This window comes from Trichoderma atroviride, chromosome 3 (assembly GCF_020647795.1).
Source record: "Trichoderma atroviride chromosome 3, complete sequence".
NCBI classification, from domain to species: domain Eukaryota; kingdom Fungi; phylum Ascomycota; class Sordariomycetes; order Hypocreales; family Hypocreaceae; genus Trichoderma; species Trichoderma atroviride.
The window spans coordinates 5,338,378-5,359,519 of record NC_089402.1 but is presented as its reverse complement, the minus strand read 5'-3'; the positions used below and the strand labels follow the sequence as shown (position 1 = coordinate 5,359,519).

The window sequence follows — 21,142 nt, the reverse complement described above, 5'->3', positions numbered from 1 at the left end:
AGCCAGATTTGTCACGCTTCTGCGTGCGTTCTAGGCGAACCGATTTCCGGATTACCGATCTGGCCGGTGATTGGCCAGCGCCACCGATTGCATCACCCCTCCGAATTTAGCTGTCAAGTCATCAACGCCAGAAGCCGCAGCTTTTTTCTGCTCGGCCCAGGCTTTGCTCGGCTGATGTTTTCTGCATCATCTGGCACACCAGACACGTCCAGCCATGTTTTCACGATCAGTCGCTTCTGTAAGCCGAGTGCGCCCTACAAGATGTACCGATTGAAAGACGGAAAGACAACAACCTGCTGACAATGACTTGCTGCAGAGCCTCCTGCGGCAAGCTGCCCGGCCAGCAGCCCGGCCGGCAGTTCGAGCTCCCCTGTCGGCCTTCCGCATGCCCGTCCCTCTCACGCCCTTCCAGATGCGGCTGCTGTCCGATGCCACTCGCGGCGCCATCGACAAGGCCGTTGCCTCGGCGCCCGTCGTGCTCTTCATGAAGGGAACGCCCGAAACGCCCCAGTGCGGCTTCTCGCGCGCCGTCATCCAGATCCTCGGCATCCAGGGCGTCAGCCCCGACAAGTTTGCGGCCTTCAACGTCCTGGAGGACCCGGAGCTGCGCGAGGGAATCAAGGAGTACTCGGACTGGCCCACCATCCCGCAGCTGTACCTGAACAAGGAGTTTGTTGGCGGATGCGACATCCTGGTCTCGATGCACCAGAATGGAGACTTGGCGAAGCTGTTTGACGAGAACAAGGTCCTGGTTGAGGCGGAGGAGGGCGACAAGAAGGAGCAGCAGTAGGAAGGACATGTAAAAGAAAGGATATGGTTGAGGGATGGATTCAAGTGTACGATATGCGACGGCGTTATACAAAGAGGGCTTACGCTAAATACACATATTGTTATACACGAGAGCCTTTGTATGCTTGGGGAATAAAAGAAATAAATCTTGTATTACTATCCAGACCATATCTTGCTGTATGCTATATGGTGTATATGTACGTCTACAATGGCTATCTTGCTTGTTCTACGCCTACTACCATCATGTCACTGCCCTGCTTCTCGGGCTCTTGTATGTTACACAACTTGGGAAAGCTGCCAGGTGGCCAAACATGGCGAGGAAAAGGCGGTGACTGGCTTTTCTTTCTTCTCTGTCTGTTTTTCTCTTCTCTGTCTGTTTTTCTCTTCTCTGTCTGTTTTTCTCTTCTCTGTCTGTTTCTTTCTTCTCTGTCTGTTTCTTTCTTCTCTGTCTGTTTCTTTCTTCTCTGTCTGTCTCCTTCTTTCCCTCGTCCTTTTCTTCCTCCTGAAAGTACCGTCACCACGGCACCTTGACGAACGAATCAGATCAAAATGCCGCCGCCAACAAGAGAAATCATCAAAGCCGTTGCCAACATGGACGAATCAGGCACATGGCGAAATAAAAGAAAGAAACTGGGAACAGATATCCAGCACCCTACCTAGTCATCTGGCACTCTGGCTATAACATGGGCTACTAATGCTACTACTGCTACTGCTACTACTGCTACTGCTACTACTGCTACTACTGCTACTACTGCTACTACTGCTACTACTGCTACTACTGCTACTACTGCTACTACTGCTACTACTGCTACTACTGCTACTACTGCTATTATAACTGTTACAACAATCACTGCTATTACTACAACTACTGGTTCGATAACCCAAACGCCGAATGATTCATCCAGAATCTCACCGAAGACCAACGAGAAGAGTGGCATAAGAAAATCGTGCGCAACATTTTCACAATGGCCAAACTATCCAGAAAACTACATCGCGAAGCCTTCAACGACTCTGTTAAGAAACTAAAGAAGACACGCATCCTAGATGCTTCGACTTGCTCTGTCCGGGGCGGGTCTGCGGATGCTACGCAGAAAATACGAGAGATGTACCGGCTTGCAAAACGTCATGGGAGGCTACATATTCTCCCTGCACCAACACTTATTGCAATTGCTGCATTTCACCAATTTAGACGAATTCCGTCTAACCCAGGCCTCGATGCCTCCATTATTCTTGAAATCCTTCGGTAGATGGACTTTATCCCCTTTGCCATTGAGAATTATCGTCGGGACTGCAAGTGTACGAGCACCGACCTGCAATTCCACGAGGACCCGAACGCGCAGCAGCCAAAGCCGCCTAAAGTACGGCGACAGAAGCAAGAATCAGTGAAGCGGAGAGCGAAACTTGAAACGATGAGCCCGAGAAAGACACAGGAGCCGATGATACTGCTAGTGAAGACTCGATGCCTGAGGAAACAAGCACCTTGATGGACGTCGAAGTTGAGCACTCTCAATCACCAGAGCCTTCCCGTGGAGTCTCGCGATCCATAACTCGGGAACAGGCTTTAGACACCGTTGGTAGCTTCATCATAAGTACCATGGCAACTGGTGAAGACTCGGATCTGGACGAGCTTCTTCTTGAAACCCTCGATCCACACATCATTAACGTCCTGCCAGCCGAACACAAGCAAGTTCTTCTGAGGTGGGCGGAGCATAATGAACTAGAATGGGTCATTGAATGCATCCATCAGGCTACAGAGGATAAGTCTGAGGATACTTGGATAGAAGTCACCCTTTGGGAAGAACTGGAATAACTGGAAGACGTAGTACTATTGCTACTATTGCTACTATTGCTACTATTGCTACTATTGCTACTATTGCTACTATTGCTACTATTGCTACTATTGCTACTATTGCTACTATTGCTACTATTGCTACTATTGCTACTATTGCTACTGCTACTTCCAAGTGTACATAGGACATGTAGTAATTACTTGTAATTAGAACTAGAGTGCTGGATACCTAACTTCTCTAAGAAATATCATACCACCATCTCTTCGCTTATGCTATTTGATCCATCCGTCTACAACGGGTATGCCGCTCCATCTGCTCTCATGTCACTGCCCGCCGACCAAATCGGCGTCTTCTCAACCGGATCAAGCGTGTATCTGATAATCTGCCCTCGTCCAAACAGGCCTCTCTTTGGCCCTCCGCCAACAACAACCACTTTGTGGCCCAACTGCCTCAGCCCCTCGATAACCTCGGGCGCCATCGTCTCCTCGACGCTCACCGTCCAGTCCAACGGCTTGCCGGGCTCGGGGAAGCCCGCGCCGACGCATATCCGCGGCGCATCCAGCGCCTGCTGCGGGTTCAATTTGCCGACAATCTGGCCTAGCAGGACCTGGACGTGTCCCTGGGGCTGCATGAAGCCGCCCATGACGCCAAAGGACGAGTGCAGAGAGCCGTCCTTGAGATTGGTGGCCATGGCCGGGATGATGGTGTGATACGGCCGCTTTCTAGGCTCCAGCTTGTTCGGGTGGTTGGCGTCGAGGGAAAAGTTTGCGCCGCGGTTCTGGAGCGTGAAGCCGCAGCCCTTGGGGATGATGCACGTGCCGAAGCCGCCGTAGTTGGAGTTGATGAAGGAGGCGGCGTTGCCGTGAGAATCAGACACGGTGAAGTAGACGGTGTCGCTGCTCTGGAGGGCCGGCGAGGGGAAGTTTGGCTCGCCGTGCTCGACGAGATCGAGGGCGCGCTTGGGGTTGAAGAGCGAGGCGCGCTGGAAGAGATACTTTTCCGAGAGGAGGCCCTCGATGGGCACGGGCGTGACGTTGGGGTCGGCAATGTACCAGCTGCCGTCGGCAAAGGACAGGCGGAGGGCCTCGATGATGGCGTGGAGATAGGGCGTGGTGTTGAAGTCGTCGGGCTTGAACGTCGGGATCTCGCCCTGCTTCTCGAGCTCTTGGATGATGCCGAGGGCCATGAGGGCGATGATGCCCTGGCCGTTGGGCGGGTGTTCCCAGAGCTCGATGCCCTCGTCGGCAGATTCCTTGGTGAGGCCCTGGCCGCGGAACTTGAGAGAGATGGGCTCGACGGGCTCGCTGCCCAGCTCAAGGTGGTGCTCCAGGTCCTCCAATGTGAGATGGCCGCCGAGATCCTGGACGACCTTGACGAGCTCGTGGGCGATTCTGCCAGTGTAGAAGCCCCTTTTGCCCTCTTCGGCCAGCGTGCGGAATGTCTGTGCCAGGGTGGGATTCTTCATGATTTCGCCTGGACGGGGGGGCTCTGACGCCGTCTGCTTGGCTGGGATCGACTTTGAGCATTTCTGCATAGTTGGGCGAAGCATCCCGGATGAGATGCTCTGCGCTGGACCACTTGATAGCTGTCAGTTTGAAAAGGAGACTCGCAGCTTCAACTACGGCTGGAAGCAATGATTATAGGGCGTCACTAGACGGCTCCTACATCATACACATCAAATACCTGCAACATCAAAGAAAAGACCAGTCCAACGTACGTAGTAGCCGGTCACTTCAGACACCGGGAATCCCTTCTCGCCCAGCCGAATCGCCGGGTCCAGGATCTGCTTCAAATCCAGCCTGCCGCTGCCAAACCGCTCAACTGCATCCGCCCATCCGGCTGCCGCGCCGGGAACAGTCACGGCATGGACGCTCGTCATGGGGATCTTGCCCACGTCGCCGTCGTCGATGTCGAGGTCGGCGCGGATCTTTTCGAGCGTGCAGTTTGCGCCCGAGCGGCCGGAGCCGTTCATGGAAAAGACTTGCTGCTTGGCGGCGTCCCAGTAGAGGATGAACATGTCGCCGCCGATGCCGGTTGAGCAGGGCTCGGTCATGTTGAGGCCGGCGGCTGTATAAGACGAGTGGCCCTTGGTCAGTAAGATGTAGTGAGATAGCGTCACATTTTGAGTCTTGGACACTCAACTCACCAACTGCTACGGCAGCGTCCTATCATTGTGGCTTTGTCAGTGAGTTTGTTATATAATTCACATCATTTCGTTACTTACGGCAGCATTGCCTCCTGCTCGCAGTACTTCAAGACCGCATTTGGCGGCCAGAGGCTGTGAACATGCGACAATTCCCTCAGTGCTGTGGACGACGCTTCGTCGTGAAGGGAACTTGAACATGTCGTAGGTTGGGTCCTCGAAGAGAGACGAGCTGCTGAGAGGCATTGCGACGATGAGTTATCTGAATTGTTTAGTCTCCTGTTTAGCACTTGGATTCACTCCATCTGTCTTCGCTGTCAACTATGTAAGTCGAAGAGGGGAAAAGAAGATAGACATCCTAGACAGCTCTGCGAATAGACTGCAAAAGAGTCCATGCATCCATGATTTGCCCCGGCGCAATTAACCGTGCTGCAGTGCACCATCTATCAATTAGTCAACGATTAACAGCACCAGTTATCCGAATCCAGCAACACAATCACATCATAAACGGCGCGGGGAAGATAAAACGGCTCCCCCCGCTATATTTCGCTCCGGTGGCCGGACGCTGCACCTCAAAAGGGCAAAGTAGGTTATTTCCGATGGGTACGATTGCAAGACTTTGCGGGCTAATATTAGCAGTAATGAGAATTGGGCAGTTCCATACCGTTGGCACTATTGCCAAGGGCTGTTTCGGCTGAAAGTTGTAGCGTTGTGAATGCCTCTTTATACGCCGATTATTACTGAATACTATTGCCATGCCGTTCTATACGCGTATGTACCTGAGCATTGGGAGTCAATCTATAGACAGCTCCAAGGCTTATAGCTTCCAGAAGCTGACAAAATTACTCGCACATGGCCAGTGAGAGTTTAGTTTTGCGCCGTGTGATGACTATATTTGGATGCATACATCTACAACCCGGCTCATCTTGTGAAGAGACAAACCGACAAAAGAGACTAAAATGAAACCTTATGCAGCTCTATCTACAATAAAATGCAATACTAATATTCGACAATATCCCAACTGCTACAGTCGCGCTCGTCGACTGGCCCGCTCCAAATCTCGCAATACATCGTCTACCTGGCTAACCGCCTCCAAGGCCATGCCATATCCCGCCTGATATCCTGTGCCTCCAGCGCCGTAATTGTGCACAAGCACCTTTTTCTTGCCGTCAATGACAATCTCTTCTCGCTCAATGCGCGCACCGCCCTCGCGGGATGGGCGCAGGCCGGCGAAGGAGGCGATGATGTCGAATTGCTGCAGCTCGGGGCACAGTTTCAGGCAGCGGTTGACGATGGATTCCGTCTCGTACGAATACGTTGATCCATCGCTATTACCATGTGTCAGCCGGCATTCGTAATGTCACTTGGGCAGACAGATAGGCCTTACCTCGAGCCCTTTTGCATGTATCCTCCCAGGATAACGTGGCCATCCGTACCAGGCCGCGGAATCACATACGTCTCATAGTCCCTGCCATGGCGCATAATGTTTCTCTTGACGCGCGGTGCCTTTACAAGGACAACCTGGCCACGGGTGGGATAGCACTTCTCATCTTCCACGCCGGGCAAGGTCTTTGCCGCGATACCGGTGCAGTTCACAACGACCTTTGTGGTGGGACTGGCATATGCAGCTTGGATGGTGGGGAACCTGTGTCGCACAAAGTGCACGCCGTACTGCTCCTTGAGCCGGCGGAAGAGATACTCAATGTGCTTGGGGGCATTGAGCGTCAGGGTGGTGAAGGATATGCCAAACTTGACGCCGGGCGGGAGCTCATGGCTAGGCAGCTCGCGGAACTGTGGCAGTGTGAGTGATGCCATGGAGAGAAGGGCATGAAACAAGCAAGACTTACATCTTCCAGATACTCGGATATGGCCTTGATCTTCTCGTGGGGCACGTGCTCATCCCAATACTCGACTGAGTGAGTCCGCCGGATATAGGCCTCGTCGCCCTGCTCAGAAGCCAGCTTTGTGAGATGGGTGTAGCCGAGGCGGTCCCATTTCAGCGCATTCTTGTCGTTGCCCGAGATGCCAGAAAAGTTGCATCCAGCCCTGCCATCAACATGTCAGCCTCGGCTTCAGCCTCGGCCCCAGCATCGCCAGAAAGAAAGGAGACATGGCAACGAAGCAACAAGACCCGTCAACAAGACAAAACTCACCAAGGCGACGTATACGTAGCAGCCGTGTCTCCCGGCAGATGCTCAGCAATGACGGTGATGTAGGGGCCCAGTCCCCGCTCAGCCAGCACGAGAGCAACGTCCAGGCCGATGATGCCCGCGCTAGAAACACAGTGAGCAAGTGACACAAACACAGTTGATCTACAGTTGATGGCGCTGACCCGACAATGACAATTGCGTCGCCCGCTGCTGCTGCCGACGTGCCAACGCGCTGGCCGTTGCTGCTGTTGTTGTGCATGCCGATGATTTGCCCTGGCGATGCCGATGCTGCTGCTCCCCGGAGAATGGAAACCAACTGGAGACGAGCCTCAGTGGTTCAGCTGGCGTGCGGCTCGCTCCGCCCAGTATCGAATCGATGCGGGCACGTTGAGGGAGTTGATAAGGAGCCTCGGTCCAAAGTCGATGGAACTGCGGGCTGGTGCTGGTGCTGGTGCACGGTATTGGATGAGATGGCAGGGTTCTCCCTTCATGTGGCGCGAGTTATGAATGCCTGCATTATTCCTTGTTATTCTTTCCGTTCAGGGTTCGCGCTCTGCCCATGTCAATAATCAGAATTGGCGATGGCTGGGAAGATGGGGCCGGTTCGATTTTGTTTGCTGCGTGTTAGTGCCGTTACAATGGGGCCTGCATGTAAGCCGGCCAAAACGACCCCAGATCGATCTAGACGCCCACCACATGGCGGCTGAGAAGAAGAATCTTGTTCATAGTTGGATGCTGTAGTAGCTGAGACTTGGGTCTCCATTGTGCCCTGTTTTTATATGCTATACCCTTGTCATGCGTGCCATATCGTCTATGCATCATTCGCCCGCAGCCTGATCCTGCTCACATGCACCCGCGATGTGACGTTGAAGTGGTGGAGATACGGCAAGGCCATGAGATCAACTCTGCAACAAATCGGGATTTAGATCTAGTCATATACGATGAAGAGACTAGTTCTCAGCTGAACTGATGGCTATTATTTTGAAACCTGCTTATCAGCTTGGGCGCCAGGTGGCAATCGTTGTGTTACCTCATTACGTATGCAGGATGCTCGTCTGTACAGCAGCTGAGCTTGCAACTCGGGCGTATTCTTCCACCCATGCTTGGCATATGCATCTATTTCCAGATATAGCTACTAGTTGATCCAGATTCGCCTCATGCCCGCGAGGCTCTGATTACGGTGACAAATCTATGATGCAGTCTCGAGCACGATGGTGGTTGTGGCGAGTTGAGCACAAGTGAAACTCTCCGAAGCCGTGTGATAATGTGACTCTACGCTCTGCAGCCTTGTTTTGAGCCATATAATTTGTACACATGACCTTGAATCTGTGGAGGCTACAGATCCTTCCCCCGGACTCCCTTGCTCTCATAGTAGGTATATGGATTTGTATTTGGAGAACTCTATATCAGTACCAAAGGCCTTCACTAAAGACTGCAGACATCAGAAACTGTAACAGCTTTTACATCTTTTTGAGCTTGCATCTCAAAATGGCAGAGACTTGGCTTCAATCGGCTGCCCGTAACTCAGTCTTTGAGGTTTTAAAACGCCTTCAACACGGCCGCTTAACTATCGCAACCAAGTACACCAACGAAAAGAGTCAGAGCGTAACTTTTGGCAATGGAAGCTCCGAATCAGATCTTGTTATCGTAGTTATTATCAAAAATCCTCAAGTATTTGTTCGGCTCTGTCAAGGATTTGACTTGGTAGGGATCCAAAGCCTGTGTCAATGGAAGTAGAGGCTTACATGCTTTGATAGGGAGTCGCAGAGTCATACATGGCACAAGACTTGGAATGTGATAATCTTGTTGGTCTATTCTCGGTGCGTTTGTCTTTGCTTTTTACCTTGCCAACTATAAGAATAAAACAAATGAACTCATAAATTTTGGAAAAAGCTTTACATAAGGAATAAAGACTTTTTGAGCGCCTCCGCTGGTAGCCTTCTATATACATTCCTACCTCGCGCAGCGCAGTATCTCTTACCGACCAATGACACCATAAATGCCCTCAAGAATGCATCGTTCCATTATGATACTTCCAACAAACATTTTGCCGGCTTTCTATCTCCTGATATGAACTACAGTTCTGCTATCTGGTCAGGCGAGCCGGGAGAATCGCTCGAGTCAGCTCAGCGCCGCAAGGTCCAGAATATCCTCGATAAAGCCGACATATCATCCACCAATCATGTTTTGGACATTGGATGCGGCTGGGGAAATTTGGCCATTACTGCCGTTCAGCAGACTGGATGCCGGGTAACTGGTCTCACCCTGTCGGCAGAGCAGAAAACACTTGCTGAAGAACGGATCAAGGCTGCGGGTCTGCAGGACAAGATCACCATCTTGCTCTGTGACTATCGCAAAGCCCCTGTTCCCGAGGGTGGATATGACCGAATCATCTCCATCGAGATGCTGGAGCACGTTGGTGACAAGTTTATGAATACGTACTTTGAACACATTTCCAAATATTTGAAGCCAAACGGAGGCCGCATGGTAGTTCAAGGCATTACAAAAATTAACTCTGTTAGTCTTACGAAGAAGGCTGTTTTAAAGGAACGCTGCTGACTATTTGTAGCTGAACGCCAGTGGCCAAGCTCTAGGTGACTTTCTCTACCAGTACATCTTTCCGGGAGGATACCTTCCGACCATCAACCAGCTCTTGACATCAATTCACAGCGGCTCCAACGGCACGCTGGAAGTAGAAACGGTTGAGAGCATTGGGCCTCACTACGTTCAAACACTGCAAAGCTGGAAAGACAACTTTGACGCAAACTGGGACAGCATCAGAGAGGACTTTGTGGGCAAGAATCCCGAAGCCACAGAGTCGACAATTGAAGCGCATCGGCGACGGTGGATAGTGAGTGCACTTATTTAAAGCTCAAAGATCTGTTACTGACTTGGATCGTGATAGTATTATTTCCAATATTGTCTAGCTATATTCAAGATGCGCGTTCTAGACGACTATATTATTTCTGCTATTCGGACTCCTTGGCCTGAAATGCAGTCAAATATTCCGCACTAGATTCAGGTTGCATTTGATTCACATGGAATGTATTACATGGCATTGGCCAGCGATAAAAGACGAAAAAATGTCGTTGCAGAAATAACCGGCTACTATGCGAAACTCCCCCCAAAAGCGGTTTTATTTTGAGTAGTCGTATCATAGACAATGGACTATATAGATGGCTCTGCCTGCTTAAAGCTGTGAAGTTCAACTCAAACAGACACCAGTGTGCAACCTTATTTTGCGAGAGCTCTGAGTACTTGGCCAAGGTATTCCCGATAGTCCTCCAGGGTGCGTGAAAAGATTATGATGTCGTCTATGTAGGCAAATACTTTTACAAACGTTGTTTCAAGATGGATATCATCCTGTGTTGGAACAAAGCTGGACTTGTTGCCAATGCTATGACACTGACTGTAAAGCGCTCGTGGTCTTGGTGTGGTGTGACAGAAGATGTCTTCCATCGGTCTTGCTCTGTGATTGGTTGGAAGAAACCTTGCGTGAGGACTATGGCGGTGAAAATCTCACTGCCCTACAAGGAAGACAAGATGTCCTCCTATCTAGGGAGGATGCGCCGAATGGCCGCTGTAGAGGTCCGAGATATCGATTCCTGGTGTAAATGGCATGGACATTACAACTCCGTCCCCGGTTGGAAAGACCTTCGAGTGCAGCACCTTTTATGTCCTGTCTTTGTTGTGAGGTCCATTCATCGGAGATGCTGGCCTTCGATAAGTCTTACGTCGCCTGTTTCTTGTAAATACCCGAGAAACGGCTCAGACTTTAGCTTGTGAGTTGACAAGTGTACTATTAATCTACACATCTTACTTAGCACACCATTTTAATATCTAGGGCTCGACCATGGCTAATCGCATACCACTTCTACTATGCTTTTTACTCTTTCTACTCTTTCTACCTCTGTACGAAAGGGCTAAGAGCAGAGCTGAGAGACGCAAACAGTAAACACTCATCCAGCTCTAAAGAAGAGTCTTGAAGCCGTGAGTTTCGCGGGTCGCAATACTTGGTCAAAAGACGCCCGACCGAGCCAGTATCACGCCGACATGCTATAGAGCAAAACCGAGAAGCACAACGCAAGAATGGTTATGCAAAATTTAATGAAAGGCCGCGACTCATCAACAGGAAGACTCTAAAAATTGTTTTAAATGGTAAAGAAGTCAATTATTTACTAAATTATAAGAAAAAAGACCTTACGGCAGAAGGTGTGCGATACACTTTAAAGCCTGAGCTGAGAAGTATGAATCACCCTGTTGGGATACTTTGACTCCCAAGTTACAAGTCGAACACAAGTAAGGCCTGTATAGAACACAAAGTATGTACAGAGTATACAAAATCATCTAAAATGCCGATATAGTTACCAGCAGGGTAAAGAGATTAACTAATAATGCCAAAAGATAAATACACATATAGTAGCAATAGCAGCAGAAGTAGCAAAAGTACCGCTTTATATATTTCTTTTTGCTGCTGCTATTATATGAAATCGGGCGTGCGCTATGTAAAGAAAAAGAAAAAAAAAAGAAATTATGCTTGCGTATTAGATCTCCGTACTAGTAAAACCCCTGCTAACGAATTCCTAGTATTTATGTCTAGCAATATTTTCATGTCAAAAATTCCAACAGTATTTGCGGTGAACTATGAGATGGCATATTCTGGCAAGCCTTACTTCTTGAGTTTGGCCATCATCTCTTCTTTAAGCGTCTGTGGATTATTAGTTATAACTTCTTGTCGGTTCCTCCTCGATGTCCGCTGTATCCGAATCATCGCCTCTTCTTGAACAAATTGGGCTTGAAACTCTGTTGTCACGGAATACATTCGGCGGAGAAAGCGAATGATCTTGTAGACGGTTCTATCGTAGGCTTTGTCGTGTGGGAATTGGCGCGTCTAGAGCAGATATGTCGCCGGCGGTGATTGAAGGCAAGATTGGGAGGGAGATTGGAGGTATTCCAGCGCTGTGGAAGCGACTTGAAGCTGGAGAAGTCCCTGTATTGCTGGCTTTTGAACTCTGACAATATTTTGAAGTGTCCGGCAGCGTAGTGGTGGCTTGTTCAAGGATCCCACAGGCTTGTTGATTGATCTCCTCTTGGATGTCTCTTCCGTTACATCTTCGAGGGCCCAACTTGTATAAATGTCTGATTCATGGGGTGGTGTCTTCTTTCATCTCTCGCGCACTTGGGCGATCATTCCTCGAGGGCCCATCTTCTATGATCGGGTGGCTGGCAAGAGCCTCCTAGGCAGTAGAAGCAGTAGCGCTTTGTGTATGTAGTTTTGCTACCGCCGCCATGGAGAGCCAAGCAACTGATACAATTGGGATGGACGCGGGTTGTGCAGCAGTGTTGCAGACCAAATCCGCGTAGACACCTCTTTGTAATAGGGCGCCGTGAAGGAACCGGCTGGCATGCGGGACGTAGAATATGATATGCTTCAGTTGTTATTTGTTGTATCACAGGCCAGGTAGAAAGATGTGTGCTCGCCAAAATTTTAGAGTGAATGTAAGAAAGACCCTTTTCAGCTTTGAAGTTGGGTCGCTCTCTAACTTGACCATGAATGCTTGATGAACGTGTGTGCGGACCAGAAGAATTATAGGTGAATGCTTCATCATGTTGTAGTTGTAGTCCACGCTTGTATAGGCCAGCCTTTTCCAGACGACGGCGCCAAAGTCCTTTTCCTATTGGGGATTCGTCGCGGTGTTTCGAAATGGGATCATGTCGGATGATGAAACTTCTTTCGGGGAGCCGATTTCCTTTATCTGGAGCATTAGGCGGCGCTTGGTCGGGTCCTGCATGATGTGAGTGAGACTTTGCATGTCTGAGCGATAATGAAAAGGAGAGTGCACCATAACATGTCGAAATAAGTCGGTTACTGTATCTCTAGATGGGTAATGCTTATCCAGTCAGTTTGTCTCCATAGTATATGACGCAAAGATAAACTAACCATTGGATGTACAGAATTGAGCCTACGCGCCAGATGTTTTGGCCATGGATGTAACAATATATGCTAACTCGTCACCCAAACTCTCACAGGATGCAGGAAACGGTGTGATCAACGATACAGAGAGGGCGGGTAGTACTAGCAATTAAGGTAGTAGAAGCATAGGTGCTCATGTCTGGAAGAATACGTGTTCGCTCCAGACTTCGGCTACGGCTGGGGAGGATGTCAACAACTTACATCCTATGCATAGCTGGTTTACAGGCATTTTTGGCTTTTGGTATATATTCTCTTGACTGCCTACACTACCTGTACCACAAATTGACAATCATACAAACGAACCTTGATGCAACTATCTCGCAAGAACATCCTCAGGCACAATGGTGCAGCACTGCTACGTAGGTCTGTAGCCATTACGCATTTTATAGGTCCCTTCCCGCAAACTCGTGTCCCTTTATCCCCTTCAATAGATTCTCTGTATACTAGTTCCTCCGAGTTACTCATTGATAAACAAGGGACTCTTTGCATCGGTAAAGTCCACCAGACTATCGCCCAAGAGGGACTCCGCGTCTTCCGTCATCGGTTCGGACGTCTCGCCCAGCTTGGCCAAGACCAAGTCCAGCCTCTTGAGCACTTTGGCACTGGCTGCCGCCTGTTCAGCCGCCTGTTCATCCACCAAGTCCAGCTTCTTGTGTAGTTTGGCAATGGTCGCCGCTTGCTCGTCCGCCTTGTGCTCCCTTCTCAGCATCCACTGGGTCATCTTTTGGCAGAAGGCTGGGTCCATCCCCTGTCTCTCTTGATCCTTGAAGATTTCTTTCAAAAGTACCAAGTCTTTGATGTTGGAAGGGTCTGGGTCTGTCTTGGCCCGCTCTTCAATTCGCTTGAAGACTGTATCCGCTGGATGGTCGGCCCACGTCTCCGGTAACTTTCCCTTGACCGTCTCAGTCCATTGGTATTGCTCAATGTCTTGTTCAGTCTCTTTTCTCCATTCCGCAAATATCTCAGGCTTGATGTCCTTTATCCACCAAAGGATCAACCTTTTGTCGCCAACTGGAAGTACCTTGAGGCGTGGGAGCGTGAGATGGTCGAAAAGGGAACTTTCAGGCGTTTCAAGTTCTCTAAGAGGCTCGATGATGCTTTGAAGCACTTGCTGTGCTTCCTGTCTTGTAACCGTGCGGGAGACTTCGACCTTGTACGTTTGATCACTGTCCACGGCGTCGGATGCCTCCAAGTCCTTCAGCTTCAACAGTAACTGACCGCGATGTTTCTTGTCAATGTCAAGACAGCCCGTGTCCACTTTTGCAACTTGGCCTCCTTGTTCCGTAACATTGTTGTAAACCATTGCAGGCCATTCTTCCGGCGGCTCAAAGGAATCGGGCAGCCTCAAGATGACATCTGGATGGTCTTCGTAGTGTCGAATGGCCGGCGCTGCACATTCAAGCGTCTTGCAAATCTCCATCACGCGAGGCAACCCGCCTGCTGCTCTTGTCGTAACCTTGCAGATTCGGAGGAGAGTATATGCCATGACTATCGCTGGCGCAGTTGGACAATGAAGCTTCCCGGTTGTCTGGCAGAGATCGGCGACGTAAGCCATCTTGCAAAGAAGGTCTCTGTAACCACCCCATTTAGACCATGCTGTGGCGTAGACCATGGCATTGCTGATGGCTTTCTCGACGCATGCATTGAAACAGGCGAGGTACGAGTCAACGTCCATCCCAATAGCGCTGAACGTTTGCCTGATGAGCGCTTCGCAGACGGCTCGAATCTCTTCTGCTGCCAATTCAGCTCCGTCTCTCTCTTCAACAACTTCTTCGTGGTTCTCGTGGTCGTTGATCTTTAGGACCTCTCCAACAATTGGTGGATATTGCGGATCGGTGCGGTTCCTTTTGGGTGCTCTGCTCGTGGCCACAACGACGCATTTTCTCTTGCAGCGGGCTCGAGGCATTCTCAATGGTATCGTCAGATTCAGTGTTGAAAATTGTCGTAATGCAAGTATGTCGCGTGCTCGTATTGCCGCCAGGATGTTGTGATGCAGGCAGGTTGGGGAAGAAGAAAGTACGCGTTTGTTTGCCTTTTCTTTTTCCCTTTTGTGTCCATACCACAAATTCTGATACCAAAAAAAAGAAAAGTTAGCACATAGGCGCGCGCAGCTGTATGGCATGATGTGATGGACATGACCGTCTGGCAGCAGCTGGCAATCTCATGTCAAGGGCATTAGGCACTGTCAAGTCTACAGCATAGCCCGGAAAGCCATTTTAATCCGCTGCTTCTACTGCTTCTACCGCTACAACAAGGCACCTGATTCTTCGATTTTCACTTTACAGATAGTGAGTGATGGCTGTACAATGCTTTGCATGTGTCTGAAATGTGCCTCATCTTGAAAGAGAAAGTCTAGTCACACACCCAAGGACTTCTTCTTTGCATCTTTCAGTCAAGGATCTTCACGAGCAGAGGTAGACTCCGGCCGCTTCAGGTGGCGGCGTGGAAATATACAATGAGATCTTGTAGCAGTTTATACGTTGGTGGAAATTTCGCCAGTACCACGACATATTCTTTACTCTGGGGCGGAATCTGCCTCGTCCAGGATTGAAGAAATGAGGCGCATTTGCTCTATGGTAATACAACTCATTAATGTTGGAAATAGGTGAGTTACAATGATTACAGAGCTAGCGAGTGACGTGAAGGAGGAAAAACGGTTCGAATACTGTCATGAATGACTTGGAAGATAATAAATGTGAGCTTCGTGATAAACTAGGGAAGGAAAATTAACCGAATTGAGCGGTGGATGAGTCCTCAAATTGCTGATTATGTATAAGTGATTGAATCAAGCTTCTTACACCCGCTCTGAAACTGTGTAGGGCAAAGAGTCTTGTATGTGGTAATATGAACAAGGGACAAATTGTGTGTCTAGGGAAGAAGAAAGACAGGGCATGAAATGGCTACTGATGATGTCATGGACGGGTCACAAAGAAGAGTGATAGAGGATCAAGCGGGTTGGTTGCTATCTTGCTGATAGATTGCAGTTATATATCATGAAAAAACTATATTTATCTCTGCCCTCTCCTTTAGAAAGAAGGGAGCTGTGTCCCTCTTTATATATGTGTTCTTTTGTGGCAACTAGGTTCCAAGTAGTTGCGACACAGCTTCTTTGTCTCATGTAATCTACCTAACAAAAAAAAAAAAGGATTTTCAAATGTATATTAGTCTAAACTATCTTGCTTGTTAAGTATTCCAATGAAAATCCAGAAAATGGTATGAGGCAGCTGATTTTTGTTAGTTGTAATATTTAAAACATTTATAAATATAAACTTACAATCTTCAAGTAAAGTCATCTTATATGATTTTGTCTTATTGTCCCATTTCAAACAGCCATTTGCACACAGAACTGGCGACCATATTCCTGAAAGACGCCTTGAGCCTTGAATAGTTAGTAATTTCTCTGCAATCGGCCATCCATTGATATTCATTGCAGCAAATCGTGCTTGAGCTTGTGCTTTTTCTTCCTTTGATACGCTAATATTTGTCTTTTGGACAGGCCAAAAGTCGCCCTTAGCGCTGTACTGAGTTACGAAGTTATATCCAAACTCATAATCAAGCTCCGTCAACGGTACGAAAACCGAAGTGATCTTATTGGGATTGAGTTGAAAGATAGCGTATTCGTTGATGTTTCCGTCTTTGGACACACACGAACCCACCGGAAGAGGCATTCCATGGTATATGCCTAAAAGAATCCATCTTAGCAAAGGTGAGTGTCCCCATTCATCAGGGATAAGCGAATCATCAACGTCCGCTTCATACCAGTCAAACTCTTCGTCGCAGTCGGCGTCATTTTTGGTGGTATTGCTGGCAAATTTAAAGCCTTCAGGGAGACGTAAAATGGCCATCTCGCTCTGGGGGGGGGTTTACCCTCCGACTGTAAGGCATCTTCTGGCTGATGAACTTCACCAGTTTTGTAGAGTTGAACGTGCGAGGGCCAATCGGCATCTTCTGAGAACCAATTTCGTAGTTGTTCCATTGTGGAGTGAAATGTTTGGGGAGATTTGAACCAGCCAACAGCAAGAGATACAATAAGCTCGACTAATCGCTCTCTCTTTAATATAAAAAGCCGCTTTATGACTGATTTAAGGATTTCAATGCCTGCATGGCGTTGCATCTCCTTTGTCAAAGTTCGGCAGTTGGTGATAGAGGTGTAAATTTCATCTCTTAGTGGCAAAAGATCTCTGCAAGCCTCAATGCCCCATAACACCCCTCGTGTCATAAGCTTGTCATTGATGACAAAGGATGGGTTGCCGAGGCTCAAGCATCTACTACCCAATGTATTAGGAGTTTGGAAATCGCTGCAAATTGAGTTGATGGATTCGTTGTTTGCTGAGAATCGGAACGGCTGCGTTGACTTATCAAAAAGGTTCTTGAAGATTAAGCTCAGATCTCCATTAGCAAATGCTACGGCCATGATGCATGCGGAGTAGCTGCTATGAGGCTGCTCCTTGACAAGTGCTGCGACGTCAAGATGATAAGCATAGCGTGATATATTCGCTAAAATGCTCAGTCTATCCGACGTCAAGTGGTTTCGCTTCCCTCGGATCAAGGAAACGGCACTGATCATACCCACTGTATGATGATCGGTTTGTGGCCACTCAGCTAAAACATGGCTATGATCTGAGTAATCCCGATCCGAAGGACGAGAAGATTGCGTTTTAGAGTCTGTTATAAGTCTTTCAGGAGCTTTGTCCCTATTTGGTTATTAGCTTAATATCGTCATCTCAATTTCTGATTTCTTACATGTTGGTATTGTCAGAATACCACGAAAACTGATCCAGTTTGGGAAAGCTTAAAGTGAAATTATCTTTTAATCCGCTCATGGATAGAGTAATTGAGCTACGGATCATATGTTGAGACCCGACGCCAAAAAATGACATTGATGTTTTATCATGTCCATCAAGGACAAGCTCTCTTTGAATCGTTTGCTTAGGGAACAGCGTTGATATTGACTGTGACATCTTCTTCCATTCTGATCCAGATGTATCAAAGTCATCAGCCCAACCAACCAGATATATCATTTTACGAACATCTGTGCTGATTTCTTCCTGTGCAGTCCAAGCGCGTCTAAACCACTTATCCGTGAAGATGCGATCGCGTAAATGAGCACATCGAGTAGACGGTTCCCAAAGACCTTCAATGGCTTCAACATCATCGAGTGACGCAATATGTCGTCCGAGAATGGCTAGTGTTAAAGTTGCTTGTTGATACAGGCGATGCATTGTTGGTACCAGAGCCTTCTTGTCCTCCTCATCATCTTGGTGAATGCACTCTTGATCAATCCATACGCGATTAATTCCCTTGGAATGAGCAAATTTGAGACTTCGACGTATAATATCCGTGTTAGCACGGGTTTCTCGGACATCGTAACCGCTGCCATCTTTCTTTGGAACCTTTATTTTCAATCGCTTGAGCGTTTTGCTTGTGGCGGATGTCCAGCAATAAGAAACTGCAATGAACGGCTTATCGCTGTCTTTACCACCGCGATATGGTTCAATCACTTCAAGGTCGTAATCCTCTTGTGATGGAGCTTGAATGACAAATCGTATGCGCTCTTTCCATATGGCTGGATTAGTTGGATCTCTGATGGCGTATATATAACGTTGGGCATTTGCAATATCTGACAATAACTTTTGTCCTCCGATCTCTTGGAATGAGCTTGTGGAATCATTTATCAAGTCCCTCTGCCACTTTCTGTTATCCGCAGGATAGCTTCTGCGAGCCATTTCCTCCTTTAGAAGTTTCGTAATTTCATTGTGGCCAGATAGCTCAGAATACCACCAAGAGGGCCTTTCAGAGGCATTTCTGAGATCGATTATTTTACTTCTGAGGAGCAGCTGGACAATGTCCATGCATCCTTGATAGGCAGCTTGAATAATTGCGGTATCTCCATCTTCATCCTTGAAATTGACATCTGCACCATTATCACACAGCTCTTCCACTAAATCAGTGCGACGCAGTAAAACCGCTTGGAAGAGAGGACTATGCTCTGAACGGCGATCCCCATCAACATTTGCGCCATGTGCTAAAAGTAGTTTGATAATGTCTTTATGCCCTTGCTGTACTGCGACGAATAATGGGGTCCAGAAATGTGATGTATCTGCAGCATTTACATCGCATTTCTTAAGAAGTTCCTTTACCACGGAAATGTTTCCAGTCTTTGTCGCAATATACAGTGGGGTGATTTCGCTCTCTTGAGTAAAGTGTACTATCGCTCGACGAATATTAGGGTCTGCACCGTGCTCTAGTAATAACCTCGTAAAGGTTGAGTCTTGCTTTTTGGCTGCTAAATGCAATGGAGCGTAGCCTTCATCATTGAGAACATTTGCATTTGCATTTCCAGCAAGCAGTGTTCGAACCAGTTCAGTGTCGGAATCTGCAATAGCAGTATGAAGTGGAATAGTATTTCCGTCATGATATAGCTTAGGTTCATCTGCTCCAGCGCAATATGGGGTCGAAGGTTTCGCATGCAGTTCAGGCGAATTAGGTTGATCTAATAATAACAAAGCTGCGCCTAGCTCTTGTTGCGAATCTTGACTACCAGAGGCCTGTTCACTTGTGCATTCATCTGAAGTACCATCTCCATCAGAACCTTTGTTTCTGAATATCCACCACCCTGATACTGGCTGGACGGCTGTAAGGGGTGATTCAATTGAAGTTAATGAACGCGATATGTCTTCTTGTTGAACCTCGGGAGAAAACGCCTGGATTCCAACAGAGCCGGCCACCAGCGTACACTTGAGAGTTTCCTCACAGTTGGAAGTTTCTACTGTTACTGGAATAACGGCAGAGCCTGCAGGTACTGCATCTGTTGGAATTGATGGGTATGCGACCCCGTCCAAAATGACATTCCAAGACTGTGGCAGATTTACCCGCCCCTCTTCATCCCAGAAGCAAAATGCTGACATCCATCCAGATATCGATGTCTGTGGGCCACTTCCTCTAGGAACCTCATTCACAATAGTGTTCCAAAAACGAATGACCTCTGCATTAGTTGGATCGGTAAACGAAAGGATCATATATCGCAGTATTGGACGCAACATATCGGCAAATCGTGAGGGCTCATCCCCAAATTGATATAAATGATCAATTCTAGAGAGGATTCCTTCCCAGTCCGAAATTTCACCAGCGAGAGTTACCGAGGGAATTCCGCACAGTAGTGTAAAGGTGAATCTGTAATACTGCTGCATTGCCCCCATCAGCAGCACCGAAGCGACAGCGTGGTCAACACTGGTTGTGGTGGAAAACGATGGAATAACCCAGACTAATAGCTTTGGATCTTTTATGTCGTTGAAAATCATCTGCGCCATCCATTGAACGAGCTCTCCAAAACTGCGCCGCCCAGAGCCATCAATTACTTTGAGGCTTTTTTGCCCCTCGTGTGAAACCAAGAGATGGCGGAACTTCTCGGAATTCTTCTTTATAAAGAATCCAAATTGAGAAATAATTGCAAACCAAACATCTTCAGGCCTAATAGTGAGGTGATGATGCTGATTATATGCCATGTAGGCGGACCAAATGAACCCGTTTGGAGAAGCGGAAACATGGTTCTCCTTGAGAAAACTTTGGCTAAAGGAAGATTCCAAGATTTCTTGAGCAGCATCATGTTGTGCCGGACAAGCTTTTTCAAGAAATTCGTTATCTGTCTTTACTTCAACAGCCTCCCAGCTTTTCGCTGGATGATCAACAATTGTAAGAGTTACAGGCATAATAGCAACAGAATATTGTCAAGGATAGAAAGAAGAAGAAGAATAAAGACTATATTCAGGAGTAGTTCTTATGAAGAGTTATAGAATTCGATTTAATAAAACTATAAGGGCTTTTGATCCGTGTTTATATAAATCCCTCAAAAGTCAGGCAGCAGTAAGGCCGACCTGCATATGTGTATATTTATATAAGCAGGCTACTACCTGACTATCTATCTACCAATCAACATATACAATAGTTCCACTTGTTCAACCTATAGAAACCAAGAGCCTTATAAAAATATGATAAGGCAGACAGACGCCTTGGAAGCTTGGGCTGAAAAGCAAGGCAGATAGACGCCTTGGAAGCTTGGGCTAAAAAGCAAGGCAAACAGACGCCTCAGAAGCTTAGGCGGAAAAGCAAGGCAGACAGAGGTAAGGCCAAACTGTTGTGGCCTGTTACTTGTAGCTTGAGATATCTAAAGTATACGCGGTATGCCCCTTCGGGTTGGTTAAGACAGCTGTGAGCTGCGTGTTAGTAATTATATTCTGTTGTGTTAGTGTATTTGTACCCTTTAATGTAGGAGCGCGAGGGCTGTTCTTGTTGTTCG

General features: G+C 48.0%; 8 protein-coding genes across 8 annotated transcripts; 3 read left to right on the top strand and 5 right to left on the bottom strand.

The window, feature by feature from the left end:
• Positions 1-139: 139 nt before the first annotated feature.
• Positions 140-1,217, top strand: TrAtP1_007091 (uncharacterized protein). Its single transcript, XM_066113382.1, has 2 exons — positions 140-238; positions 317-1,217. The coding sequence occupies exons 1-2, from the start codon at positions 215-217 to the stop codon at positions 788-790; spliced, it is 498 nt and encodes a 165-aa protein (XP_065969468.1). The 5' UTR covers positions 140-214; the 3' UTR covers positions 791-1,217.
• A 1,031-nt stretch (positions 1,218-2,248) lies between these two features.
• TrAtP1_007090 (uncharacterized protein) lies at positions 2,249-2,599 on the top strand (the record flags this gene model as incomplete). Its single annotated transcript, XM_014082125.1, has 1 exon — positions 2,249-2,599. The coding sequence occupies one exon, from the start codon at positions 2,249-2,251 to the stop codon at positions 2,597-2,599; it is 351 nt and encodes a 116-aa protein (XP_013937600.1).
• A 269-nt stretch (positions 2,600-2,868) lies between these two features.
• TrAtP1_007089 (uncharacterized protein) lies at positions 2,869-4,128 on the bottom strand (the record flags this gene model as incomplete). The annotated part of the gene is made up of 1 exon (XM_066113381.1): positions 2,869-4,128. The coding sequence occupies one exon, from the start codon at positions 4,126-4,128 to the stop codon at positions 2,869-2,871; it is 1,260 nt and encodes a 419-aa protein (XP_065969467.1).
• Positions 4,129-4,254: 126 nt separating this feature from the next.
• On the bottom strand, positions 4,255-4,968 carry TrAtP1_007088 (uncharacterized protein; the record flags this gene model as incomplete). Its single annotated transcript, XM_014082126.2, has 3 exons — positions 4,255-4,646; positions 4,726-4,744; positions 4,804-4,968. 3 exons carry the CDS (start codon positions 4,966-4,968, stop codon positions 4,255-4,257), a joined length of 576 nt encoding a protein of 191 aa, XP_013937601.2.
• Positions 4,969-5,593: 625 nt separating this feature from the next.
• TrAtP1_007087 (uncharacterized protein) lies at positions 5,594-7,440 on the bottom strand. The gene is made up of 5 exons (XM_014082127.2): positions 7,055-7,440; positions 6,876-6,995; positions 6,570-6,768; positions 6,110-6,513; positions 5,594-6,050 (listed from the first exon to the last, which is right to left on the bottom strand). The coding sequence occupies exons 1-5, from the start codon at positions 7,129-7,131 to the stop codon at positions 5,747-5,749; spliced, it is 1,104 nt and encodes a 367-aa protein (XP_013937602.1). The 5' UTR covers positions 7,132-7,440; the 3' UTR covers positions 5,594-5,746.
• Positions 7,441-8,229: 789 nt separating this feature from the next.
• TrAtP1_007086 (uncharacterized protein) lies at positions 8,230-10,008 on the top strand. The gene is made up of 6 exons (XM_014082128.2): positions 8,230-8,243; positions 8,311-8,576; positions 8,630-8,692; positions 8,766-9,389; positions 9,442-9,723; positions 9,778-10,008. The coding sequence occupies exons 2-6, from the start codon at positions 8,361-8,363 to the stop codon at positions 9,886-9,888; spliced, it is 1,296 nt and encodes a 431-aa protein (XP_013937603.1). The 5' UTR covers positions 8,230-8,243; positions 8,311-8,360; the 3' UTR covers positions 9,889-10,008.
• A 3,295-nt stretch (positions 10,009-13,303) lies between these two features.
• On the bottom strand, positions 13,304-14,752 carry TrAtP1_007085 (uncharacterized protein; the record flags this gene model as incomplete). Its single annotated transcript, XM_014082129.1, has 1 exon — positions 13,304-14,752. The coding sequence occupies one exon, from the start codon at positions 14,750-14,752 to the stop codon at positions 13,304-13,306; it is 1,449 nt and encodes a 482-aa protein (XP_013937604.1).
• Positions 14,753-15,909: 1,157 nt separating this feature from the next.
• Positions 15,910-20,636, bottom strand: TrAtP1_007084 (uncharacterized protein). The gene is made up of 3 exons (XM_066113380.1): positions 17,590-20,636; positions 16,121-17,540; positions 15,910-16,070 (listed from the first exon to the last, which is right to left on the bottom strand). Exons 1-2 carry the CDS (start codon positions 20,553-20,555, stop codon positions 16,544-16,546), a joined length of 3,963 nt encoding a protein of 1,320 aa, XP_065969466.1. The 5' UTR covers positions 20,556-20,636; the 3' UTR covers positions 15,910-16,070; positions 16,121-16,543.
• Between the last annotated feature and the right edge of the window lie 506 nt (positions 20,637-21,142).